The 13,057-nt window shown below is 38.7% G+C and overlaps 1 protein-coding gene across 3 annotated transcripts in view; it reads right to left on the reverse strand.

Moving 5' to 3' along the window:
- The window catches only part of tspan4a (tetraspanin 4a), a 158,203-nt gene that overhangs the window by 50,337 nt on the left and 94,809 nt on the right, over positions 1 to 13,057 (reverse strand). For all 3 annotated transcript variants that reach the window (XM_005743931.2, XM_005743930.1, XM_013913570.1), the window contains one exon: positions 4,441 to 4,632. In XM_005743931.2, coding sequence (XP_005743988.1) covers positions 4,441 to 4,632 — 192 coding nt within the window. The remainder of the gene's footprint in view (positions 1 to 4,440; positions 4,633 to 13,057) is intronic.

The raw sequence follows: 13,057 nt of genomic DNA on the forward strand, positions 1-13,057 counted from the left end.
TACCAGAAATCTTTCCACACAGTAGCAAAGAAATGGATCGATATTTACTGTCAGAATACCGATTTAGCGGTGGACAGCAAACAGAGTCCACCATCTAGGGAATAAGAACTGACTTTAGACATGAAGCTAAAGTTTTTCTTGACTTGGTGTTGTGACTTTCTGAGGTCTTTCCTGGTTGCTTGGCAACATATCTGTGATGACAGATCTCAAGTAACCTTTTCTTTGTATTGAGAGGGAACCATTACACTAATTACACTGAAGTGGCGAGTTTAGTCAGAGTTTGCACATCATCTGCATCTAAACTAGGGTTAGATATTTCATCAGCTTACTACCCAAACTTTAAACCTAAGCTTTACCTCACTGCGCAAACCTTGATATTTCACAAGTGTTCAAATTCATTCTAAATCTCAAACAGTAACCTCATGCTTTCTGTGTGGGTAAAAATATTTTTTAACAAAATCGTGTTAGTATTAGTTTAAAGCTGAATTAAAAAAGATTTAATTAGGAGCATTGCAGACTGTTTTTTCGAGTTTCCTTAATAAATTTACTCTAGTTAATTGAAGTAACTTTATCCAAAGCATTGTTAAACATGGAGGGCACATTAGGAAAAAAATGGTTATGCACTAAAAAAATATCAGGATGTAGTTTTACATTTATATAAAAAACAAAGATATCACTCTTGCCTGAATTAAGGAACAATAAAAGCCTTGTGTTTTTTGGAAATTATAACTGATGTTTGGTGATACAAATTAAAAAATGTTTGCAGAAAGCAATGATGTTTATTCCAGCACAGAGTGCAAAAGTAATTCCTCAAATATCTCACAGCAACACTGCAGTGCTCTGGGTCTCTCATCAGCGATCAATATGCTAATTAGCTCTAAAATTTGAAGCGAGATGAATCTTTTCTAATCTCCGTGAAGAACGTGCTGTTCTGTCACTCATTGATGAAGGCTTATAATTTGCCTAGCCTCGTTTTATTGACACGGAGCAGGGATCGGTCTGGTCACTGTCGGGAAAATGTCATGGATCACGTTAACGATCGACACTAAGACTCATTCCCGCAGAGCTCATAATTGCTTTCTCCTGCTGGGCAATTTTCCTAATGATTAATTCTATTTTTTACCCACATAGAATTATTCTTCCAGATAATTCTGTGAAATGTCTGATGTGTTTGTCTGTTTTGTTTTTCAATATTTATCAGTCCTTCAAGCATCTGGGTTGAAGGATACCTGTTCACAGAATCGTAGCTCAAGTTAAAGTTTGTTTATATCATAAACGTGGTTGATATTTGATGATTTCATTGGTATGATAGCACATTTGCATGTAGCTCTCTTCTAAAGCAAAGATAAATCAAGTGTCAGAAGCCCCAATTGTAAACTCACACTTGGTTAAAATGCATCATGGCACTCAGCTTTTAAAAGAATTATGTTTTATATCTGTATAAGTGATGGTAGATTATAATATTGATCAGGCTGAAAGTTTGGTGGAAACACTCCTTAATTGTAGTTAATATTTGGACATCTGAAGTGTGCTTTGAAACTGTTGACATAGCCACAGGGAGTTTTTAGTTTTTATCGATTTGAATGCAGGAGAGTGGGCTAATCTGCCATCTAGTACTAATATAATTTTCTAAAATAACTACTACATGAAAAGACAATTACAGTTTGAAGCACATGAAACCACTGAAGGAATAAAAATCATTTCAACTTCCCGAAAAAAACCATTCCACTTTGGATAGTATCCTGTCACTGAAAAAGTGATAAATGATATTGTTTTCTTGTTTTAATATATGATGCGTAACTCTTTCTGTGATTACAACAGTGCCCCAACAATATCCACAGAGCTTGTTTTATTGGGATTAGCAAGGCTACTAAAAGTATTTCTAGGCATTAAACTGAAAAAGGTTAGTAGGATCCCTGACAATAAGTCTAGGCCCCCATATGGCCCATAAGCTAAAGCTGAGATTTTTCTTTTCCTGCAAGTTCAGGGAAAACCAGGAGCTCCTTATTAACAGTATAAATTTCATTCACGTTATTAAATTGTTTATTACTGTTATATTACGTGGTTCTGTTCATTTTTGCTGAGTTTTAAAAAAAACCTTTTCTGTATGTAAACTATCAATGTGTCCATAGACAGAACATTCAACCTGCAGCATGTTAGCAATGTCACAGGGACTCCAGTGACCACAGATACTGAATGTTTGCTCCAAGTGTGTCTCGGCCTGGTGGTCAGATCCCCAGCTGCTGAGGCTGTTGGGACATGGAACGCCATCTTTCTGTTGGGGGATGAGTTGGTGTGTGAGGCTGAGAAATATCAACTAAAGATAGTCGGGCTCACCTCAACACACAGCTTGAGCTCTGCAACTAGGGTCCTGGAAATGGGCCAGACTCTGTTCCACTCTGGAGCTGCCCTTAGTGAGAGCCAGCAGACAGGGATGGGTATTCCTTTATTCCCTGTCTCATAACCTGTACGTTAGGGTTTCAAGAGGGGTTTTTTTTACCTGCCCTTTGGCTCAGGGTCAACCTGGAAAGGCGTGACAGGGAGGAGCAGCCTGCCTGACCCGAAACCGAGTGCTGTTCTGGTATTGGACTTGTGTGCTAATCACAGCTTGTCCATAACAAATACTATGTTTAAGCATAAGGGTGTTCATAAGCGCATGTTACACCAGGACAACCTTGGTCACAGGTCAATGACTGATTTTGTGATTGTATCCTGAAGTCTTTGGCCATATGTCACGGACACTTGGATGAGGAGACGAGCTGAGCTGTCGACTCATCACTACTTAGATGTGAGTTGAATCAGTTGGCAAGAGCGGATGTTGGGGATGTTGGACAGATATATTTAGGGTGCACAGAGCTGTGGCTGCAAATAGGTGCCTGTCATGTTGCGGTAATCCCCGAACCAAATGGTGCCATAAAGCTGAAGAAGCAGACTTATCGGTGTAGGCTAACTTGTGGGACAGATACTGCCAGACCAAGTGCAATGTGACTCAGGCGGTAGCCGAAGCAAAAACACAGGTCTGGAGGACTTCAATGAGGCAATGAAACAAAGTGATTTTGGTAAATATTCACCCGATTCTGGAGTGGAAAGCTATACTATACTCACACAGTGTACAGTAAAAGTAGAAGGATTGCCACTGACTTCAACTGAGGATATAGCTGAGCAGTGGAAAGAATACTCTAAGGATCTCCTCAATCCTGCTGACACACCTTCTGTAGAGAAGGCAGAGTCTGGGGACAAGAGGATGACTGGCCCCTCACTAGTTGTTACTGATGTAGTTACGTTTGATTTGAGGGCCATCAGAGGCCAGGAGAGAGAAGAGAAAGCTAGCACGGCCAGCGATGAGACAGAGGCTAACTATTATAGCTGTACAGTAACATGACTGGGTACTGGATTGACTTTGCTAGCAGCGAGAACTTGCAGACAACAGGAGTGATTGTAGAGCTGATGTGATGCAGCTCCTGCTCCTGTGATTAGACAGTAATCAGGACACAACTAAGAACAAACAAAATGACAAAGACACAACTGCATGAAGTCAGAGTCTGAAATGCAGAAAAACCGAAGAGATTTGAGATTTAAAGCACATGTAACAGAAGCTGTTTAGCTTGCAGAAGGCAGGCAAGAAAATGATTGGGCTAGAGCGATGACGACAAAATTAAGTTTGGCAGGCTGGAAAAACGGAAGTGAAGTAAAGAATACACTAACAGCCTGGACGGGAATGCAGGCAGAGGAGTGAATGCAGATCTTCTTTATTGAACTTCATAAGCTTTTGTGGTCTAAAGACCCAGAAAAACCCTTTATTGTGTAAATCAGTCTATTGTAGCTATGAAGCCTTCCCGTCTGTCAAGCTAATGTTAGCATTAAAACAGCATCACTGTCATCACTATTGTTAACAGTTGTTGTTAGATATTTGCAGAGATATTCCCCTTAAAAACAAGACTTTAAACCCCAAAGCATACTCTGATTGTTGTGCTCCACGTGCTCTTTGCCTACCTCAGATATAAAATGAGTGTGACCAATATAGTTTGCTCACCAAAGCAAAACTAGGCAACAGTGGTTCACAGCACTAAAAGCATTTTTATGAAATGGTTACCTGTCAAATAACCACAACATCATATCAAAGTGTCCCAAAACTGAAAATCATGCTGTCTAAAAATGCAGCATGATTTTTTAGACCTGTTGCTTTATGAAAATTCCTTATTATAGTTGTCATGACAATAATAACCCTAAAGGCCCTCTTGCAATCGGATCAAACAGAAGCACATAAAACTGTACTTATGTTATGCACGGGCGCGCACACACACACACACACACACACACACTAGACAATTCAAAACAACGTGAGCAATGGTGCTCTGTAAAAGCTGTAATCTGAAAATATGACATCATCGCAACTTTGTGTTTAAAGTCAGCAGGTGAATCCAAAACCATTCTGCTTACTGTCAGCAGCAGAGGACGGCTCTCCTTGACAGCTCCCACACAGCCGAGGCAGCCAATCACCATGATGATCGTCCCCACTGCAATGAGCAGGTTGGCTGCAGACAGGGAGGGAAGGGATGATGACAGGGTGGCGAAGTTCCCTTGGGTCACTGAGAGCCAGACCCCGACGCCCAGGATGCCACATCCTCCCAACTGCAGTGGAAACACAAATAGATGTAAAGCTATCAGTGTGCTGGCAGTACAGGCAAACATGATAATGTCTAAAGTATTTAGATATGTTGTTATTTTCCACTTTTTTTTCTCAAAAGAATAAATTAAAAACTGGTTGGAGCGTGCAGATTAACGAGGGAAAACCAGATAGCGAGGAAGTGAACAAGTCTGAGGAATGTCTGACAAAATCACCACATACAAGTTAAAGGCTGTGCTGTGATTTCAGCTATGCTCACATGTAAAATGATTAGTCACAGAGAAAATTAGGAGTGACAATATACCTTTTTCATTTTTTTTTCCTCACACAGTGAATAGCCTCTGCAAGGGAAAAGCCCACAAACACACAGCACGTGTACATCCAGCTCATCCACAGATGCTTCTCACTGAGCAGGGAAGACAGAGAGAGAGAGACACCCGCAGGGTGACAGCAAGTCCTCACACCAAAGGGGCGGTGCTGGCAGCCATTTAACCAAAAAGTAACTAGATATGATCTTATGCATTCCTTTTTAGTAATTTAAGGGATATAAAAGTTGTTGCTAAATCTAAAAAACTGGCAAAAGGGAACTTAAGTGTGATGAGGACTTGCTCTGAGTGAGAGACTGAGATCATTTATATTCCCATGCTGAAAAGTTAATTCATGAATGGTTACATTTAGGCACAAATTTATGTTCACCAGGGTATAATTGTACATACAACACAATAGTGTCTATACTAGTTGATAAAAGAGTAGTTCACCATCGTGTGATGGATATTTGTGGCTAGACAGTGGTGTTCTGATTTAAATCTTTGGGGCAGAAAATACTTCCCCTCCTAGTAACATGTCCAAAGTAAACATACAAGGAGACTCTCTGTTCCTGTTTTTTTTTTTCCCGTTGTTGTTGTTTTCTCTGTGGGAGAGAAATGTCAGAGAACTTCTGTTAGCAGAGATATGATGAAATGCACCCAGGTGTACGTGGTGTGGTCAATATCAGAGCGAGACACACTGTGATTGCAACATGTTCTGTTAATCTTTGATATATTTATTGAAAACCTTTTTGGTTTTGTAAGACATCTGGGCCTCAAAGTCTCCTAGCAAAAGTGAACCTGCAGCTCACTGCCGATTTCCATCACATGACCGACTGCAGTCAGTTGGGACGAGCGTTTGAAGAATTCAGTTGCTCTGCTGCAAAATCTTCACTATTTTCAGTCCAAAGCCAACTTGGCTCCTTTGAATTTTTGTCCTTAAGACCCAGAGCATGTTTGCTTCAAAGACACAGAATGATTGTGGGTAAAGAAAGGTTTTTAGATGTGTTTTAAAAATTGGGTAAAGGGAAATAATATACACTCTCTACGGCCTCATGACAGAACTCCCAAAGGCGATAAGACTCACATGGCTAAATACATGATTATTGTTTCTCCCCCCCTCCTTTTTTTCTATTTCTAGCTATAGCACAAGATCTTATTTAATGAGCTCTTCAGCCAGAAGTAGGGCAAAGTTAAAATTAAAAAAACAGTCAAGTGGAGCTCCAATCACTGAAAGCAGCTTTCTCTTCAACTATCTGGGAGGTTTGAGCTGCTCACAGATGAAGGGGTGTTGGGTCACTATTGCTTGCAACAGACCTTTATTACACCCCAGAGTGTGTTCTCTAATCATGATTGGCTGCATGGAGAAAGGCAAAGGAAGAAAAGGGAAAGCTGATAATAGATGGTGGTGGTGAACATTTTAAGGGCAGATACAAAACCCTGCTAGAGGATGTGAATGCACTTTATTTCAGTTCAGAAAAAAAAAAGAATACTTTGCCAAATTACTGGTATCTTTTGCGTAAGTGTACTCAAACATGAAAGAACAGGGACAGAAAGAATCTCATGTTTGACAAATGTGCAAATACACTGTGTTGGCACTACAGATGGCAGTTGTTATAGATATGCTGGGTGGTGCTTTCACTTGGTGTAGGCCCTCGCTGCTGTATTGTATCACTTACTGTTCTTCTTAAAACACAGTGTTGTAGCTTTTTAATTCTTGTTCTGTGCTTTGTAAATTTTATGTGTGTTAAAAGCACTACATTAATAAATTGTACTTACTTATTTAATTACCTGGTTACAATGGGGTGAATAGGCTTGTTAAATTAATCAAGTCATACTAATTGTAAGAATCCTTGAACCACAGGCCAAAGAGAAGAAGTGGCAGCAATTTTTCACTCCAGTATATTTATTAACCAGAGAACTGGACTTTTTTTTTTTTTTTTATTAAATCAGAAGCTTAACTCTTAGCCTTGTACACTGTCATTGAAAAACTCAAAAAATATTATTTTTGTTATCATCCAGCTGGCCTTTACTCAAAAATTCTATTTAATTTCTCAGATTTTTTTATACTGATTTAGTGCTCGGTTCAGATAAAATAATTATTGTAGGTAATTAATGTAGATGTTGTAAATAACAGCCTCAACACATCATTTAATTTTGTATTAGACTGAAGTGGCTTCTCTCAAAATGTAAATAAGCCTGTCAACTCTTTAATCACACTTTGAATCTTGCCCTGAACTGTGGCATAGAACTTCATTCACCAGTAATTCCTGAAAAACCCTCTTTTGTTTGAGCATTTCTTAATAACAATAAAATTACAATAATGGATTACACTGCAATAAAGAATACATTTCATTACAGAAAATGTCTTTCTGAAAGTGCTAGAACTAAGGTTAACGAAGTGATTCCATTGTTATTTACTTCAGCGTTGTGTGCCAACACAATGCAGAACAGCTACCAAAACTTTACTCCTACAGAACCTGATTATTTTGATAATAGTGTAACATACGAGAAATCACAGATTCATGACTGTCAAATCTGGACCTTAAAGCAGACGACACATAAATTAGAGAGGAAAGGCCATTGCACTCACTGTGTGTACAAGATTTTTGTTTGGTCTGGAAAATATAGACAATAAGTCCTCTATAAAGGATTGATCAAGGAAAACATGAACAGCCCCAGGTTGCATCACAGATAACATTTTAACACTGTTAACACTAAAAATACTGTTAATAATGAAGGACTGCAATGCACAAATTGGAGTCTGAAAGATAGCAATTTGTGCATATAAATGGGGAGTCTTCCTCACACACAATTAAAGAGTTCCATGTTGGGACCAATCATCTTTTACATTACACGTTTCCTTAGACAACGTTAACAGAAAACACCGCATACATTTTTTCCTATGTAGATGACGCCCAGCTTTTTTAAATCCATGAAGCCAGATGATACGAATCAGCTAGTTAAACTATGGGCATGTCCTGAAGAAAAAAAATGCCTGGATAATCTTTAATCTTTCCTATTTCTAAATCAGCTCCTATTTTGGATTCGAGAGACAGACACTCTTTAATTTTCAGATTAGAATCAAAACTTTACATTTTGATAAAGCTTATAGCTAGGGCTGGATCAGATCACCCAGAATCCCCCCTTAGTTATGCAGCAGTAGGATCAGGCTGTTGGGGTTTCCCATGATATACTGCTACTTCTTCACTCATATCTTTTCATTCTCTGTTTTCATAACCAATTGCTGTATTTATTCATTGGCAATTACTAAACTCTGAATCTCTCCCCTATAGAGTGCCTTTTTCTCTTTCTCTTGCAGCAGAGCAATTTGTTGAGCGTGGCTGGAAGTTTCTTCCTGTTGCAGGGAGTCTTTCCTTCCCATTGTCGCCAAGTGATTGCTGGTCTGTCTTTCTAATATTTTAAGATCTTCACCTTACAACATAAGTGTCTTCAGGTGACTGTTGTTTGACACTAAACAAATAAATATGAATTAAATTAAATTTAAATGAAGATGAAAAAGTTTTCTGGTCTTTCACATGCTTTGTACTTTGAGTATACCAAAGGACATTTTCTATTCATATCTCTTGTGCATATTTGACCCTGTGCTCCTATCTATACATTTATATGTATATAAATATATATGATAAATTTATAAATTTATAAGATTCAGACTCGCATCTTGCTATAACTTGTGCAGAAATGTGAACAGCTCTAAACCACAACATTTCTGTTTAAATGAGACTATTTAACTAACTCAGGGACTTGGATATGAGATTGATGGGTAAAACTAACCTTGAATTGTCACAACAAGGTGAATGACACTCATTAAATGGCTACAGTTATAGAATACAGAATAGTTTTAGAAAAACTGATAATCAAACCACCATCATTTATGAGAAGCAAAGGTCACATCTTACATACAATCTAAAATTAGACATTTAGAGTTAGCTAATAGAGAGAAAGACGAGAAAAGCATTTTCACTTGATTAGCAATGTTATTTACCTGTCAGTTCAACCTAATAATAATAGCATATATAGCTGAATACTGAGTAAAATATTTAGTATAGTCTTTAATTAATTTGTGCAGCAACTTCGACAAACTTTCCCTCCATCTAGCAGCTTTTACAGGCAGTTTTGCGTATGCTGTGATCAGAAGTCATCTTGATTAGCACCCATCCCCCAAAACAGCAGCTTAAATCTTTACAGTCACACCGATTTGCAATGTTGGAATTGATGCAGCCATCTGGACTGCCTCCCTCCCTAGCAGCTACTCTCTGTATTTGTAGTAGAGCCTATGAATCTGGCAGCTGAATCAGGTCCATGGCTGTGGATGATCTGAATGTGAGAACATACAGTTTTCTTCAATAAACACCTATTAATTAAACGCCCCTGATGAGATCTGAAACATGAAAAACAACCTATGTACAGTGGAACAGATGTATCCACACTGATCCACAATGATTGTTTGAGCTCACGATGAAAGAGTGTCTGAAAATTTCTTCTAATAAAATATACATGTGCTGTGGATGTACTTGACTCCTGAGTTTTGAATTCAAAATACAAGTGCATGTTATAATGATTTTTCTCACATATGAATATCCAATCTCCTTGCAATTCTGAGCGCTCTATCCACAGAATAGATCACGAGTTCATATACTTTAAATTAAGTATATCACTTTGATTTAAGCCATTATCTAAATTCTCTTACATATATGAATAACATGTAAAGTCTCAAGGGCAACGATTAGCCAGGAGAGAGATTTCACGGCCAATGTGCCAAAGGATGTCAGTTTGAATTCACATGCTTCATGTATTATATATTCTGAGACACTTTGATGTGTGAATCATGTATGCGGTTTGACCGAGAATCCTTCTTGCTAAATCTGCTCTCATAGTCAAAGCCTAGCAGTGAGCTTTAAAGGTTGCCTGTTCAAAATGTGTCTTACACTGTTGGTCTGTGTCACTTTATCACATTATTTGATTTAGAAAAGTGGGAGTGGAAAACCTGGAGTTAGGACTGATCTCTGCACTACACTTTCTCGATTTACCAAAAGAAAATGGCCACTGTTTGAGGTAACAATACTCATTATTGGAAAAACATTAGAAAAAGCCTCCGAGTCAAATCCTAGATAATTCTGATGACGCATATTCTTGCTTGTGGAAAAATGAGATAATCTCAGTAACATTGTTGCAATTGTGTTTTAGAGGATTGTGATGTGACTGTGCAACCCAGGATGAGGTAACACAGATACTGGATATTGACTTTGGACTCTAAGTGTTTAGTCAATGTTTCCTAAATTAGATGCATGGCACTGCAAACTTTGATGTAAAGAAGTCGTATTTTTCATGTGTGCATTGGTGCAGTATTTGTGTTAGATCCATGATTTCTTTTCAAATGCAAAATTCAAAAGTGATCAAGCTGTTGACCCCAAATCTCCCATAAATGTTCAGGTGGCTTGAGATATGGTGACAGTGAAGGTGACAGGATATGACTCAAAAGTGCATTCTGATCATCTGATAGCGTTTTCAGTGAGAGAAATGTTTTGTCACTCACCCAAAATACTTCTTCAGTCTCAGCTGACTGCAGGTTTCCCCCAATCTTATAAACAGTACATTTGCACAATGATTGAACCTAGCACCACTGAAGGAACAAATCTTGTGTATACATATAAGACAAATTTGAATCTTTTAATCATGTCCTTTAATAACAAATATTAAAATGTATGGCAGTTTGTACTAAAACCACATTGGTTTTCTGAGTGTGCATTGATTTCTTGTTTACTCTGACACAGCTTACATGCAACCACATGCAGTGATTTGCTGGTATATCAAAGCAGTGAACATGACTGCATGTTGATTGTCTAATTGCACCACGCACTGCACTTGTGTAAATCAGTTGTATTTGATGTATTTGCAACAACATTGTTTCAGCATTCATTTGTTCCTGTTTTTTCCTGGACTTTGAACATCTGTAGATGAATTAGCAAAAACAAAGCTACAGTACACTAAATAAAAAACATCCCAGTTTCTTACCAGTTGCTTACAAATTGCCATTGTATTTTGCTCCAGTGTTATACCACTGCTTTTTATCTATCAAAGACAGATAAAAAGTATTATCAAAAAATTGGCACTAAACAAAGGAATAAATAAAAAAGAAAGTGAAAAGAAAGTGAAAAATACCATAATGCTTCACCTAGTCATAATTTTAAAATACCCCTGTCATGCAGGTTTAAAGAAATCAATAGCCATTATCAGCTGCCAATGAATAATTAAACTGGATGTCATCGTGTTTTAGGGCAAAGATGAGGCACACTTTGGTGTCAAACTATGCAGCAAGAGCAGCACATCAGTAACCACAAATTACTAAGGCCATTTAGTAGTTGGATGACATCAACTTTAAAGTTTTCATATTTTGGACCCTTTGGTGTCACATTTAAAGCAGGGGTGTCCTTTTTCAGTCTGTAGCATTAATGCTGTGAAGAGGCAAATCTTAATTAAAACCATTTTTTTCTAGTCATTTTAAATCTGACCAAATAATTTTCAGTAAAATCAACAGAGTAAAATTAAAAAGTAAAAAGTAAGTGAAAGAAAAGCAACAAACTCCAAAATGGGATACAAAAATTTTGAGGCTTATTCCATCACCACACCCACCATCCAACATGCAGACTTTACGATTTTCACAAATGAACAAGTTTTAGTATTGGTGTGTTTCTGCAAAATGCTGTTACTCTACAAAATGTAGTTCTTCAATAACAATTTTAATTTAAAAAATCGAAATAGTATCCAGGTCAAAATGACCAGGCTCCAAATATGATTGTGCCCTAATTGACCAGATTAGGTTGTTCTTTCCAAACAATATAACCAGTGTTTAACTCAGACATGTATAAGTCTGTAAAATATCAACATAACGTGCCTTAGTAAGGTCTCAGTACACTAATAGAGGGATGAAACACCATTCTTCCGTTTCATCATTTGTGTATTGCTGATGATCATGGTTCTAATGTCAATACAAGAGCCTATTTACATGATCATAGGACTAGTGTTCTGGTGATAGTCAAGGATATAGTATATGATTCACATTGTTGTCAGGTTTATGGAAGACGCGCCTGGCCGATCATGGTTTGAGACTCAACATCAAGAAGACCGAGTACATGGAAGCTGGCCCCAAAACTGATGGCACCATTAACATCGACGGGGAAGACCTGAAGAAGGCCGACCAATTCAAGTACTTGGGACTGATGATCAGTGGCGACGGGGATATCCATGCGGCATTGACCCGTGCGAGCAGGGGTCAATGCCGCATGGATGAAGTGGCACCATCTCGCCAGACCATCTCAAGGCGAAGATTTACAAAACTGTAGTCCGCCCAGTTGCCCTGTATGGATCGGAGTGTTGGCCAGCCACCGCCAAGCACGAACAGGCCCTGCACACGATGGAAATGCGAATGCTCAGGTGGCGTCTAGGCCTCACGCGTTGGGACCAAGTCATGAATGAAGACATCAGAAAACGGCTCGGCATCGCACCAATCATGGAGAAAATGTGCGAGGCATGGCTACGGTGGTACGGACACGTATTACGCTCAGAGGACAGCTCAGTGGCGAAAACGGCAATGAGGCTTGAGCCTGGTGGCCAGCGACCCCGTGGCAGTCCGAAGAAACGGTGGATAGATAAAATAAAGGAAGACACGAAGATCGTCAATGCCACCCCAGAAGACGCCTGTAATCGTGCCAAATGGAGACGGATTTGCCGCAAAGCGGACCCTGACATGCGGGATAAACACTAGAAAGAAGACTTGTTGTCAGGCTTATTGATCCTCAAGCCCTGTTGTTCTGATCATCTTGCCCCAAAATATTGATTAGCGTTCCTAAAACTGAAAAACACAAGTCTTCATTATTGCTGTGGAAGAAATGCAGAAAACTTGATGTGATGCGACAAACTATTGTATTTATTTATTGCATATTTAGAGTATATTGTAATTTCATTCAAGGCTCAGTATAGCCTTTCCTTACTGTTGGTAGCGTTATGAAGAAACTCATAAACTCAAGTACGACAAACACCCACTCAGAGGATGTCAGTTCAGTCTGTATTTGTAGGGGGAAGACTAAGGTTAGGGCCTTATATT

Source organism: Pundamilia nyererei, unplaced genomic scaffold, assembly GCF_000239375.1.
Source record: "Pundamilia nyererei isolate P.nyererei 1_Seehausen unplaced genomic scaffold, PunNye1.0 scaffold00137, whole genome shotgun sequence".
Lineage (NCBI taxonomy): Eukaryota > Metazoa > Chordata > Actinopteri > Cichliformes > Cichlidae > Pundamilia > Pundamilia nyererei.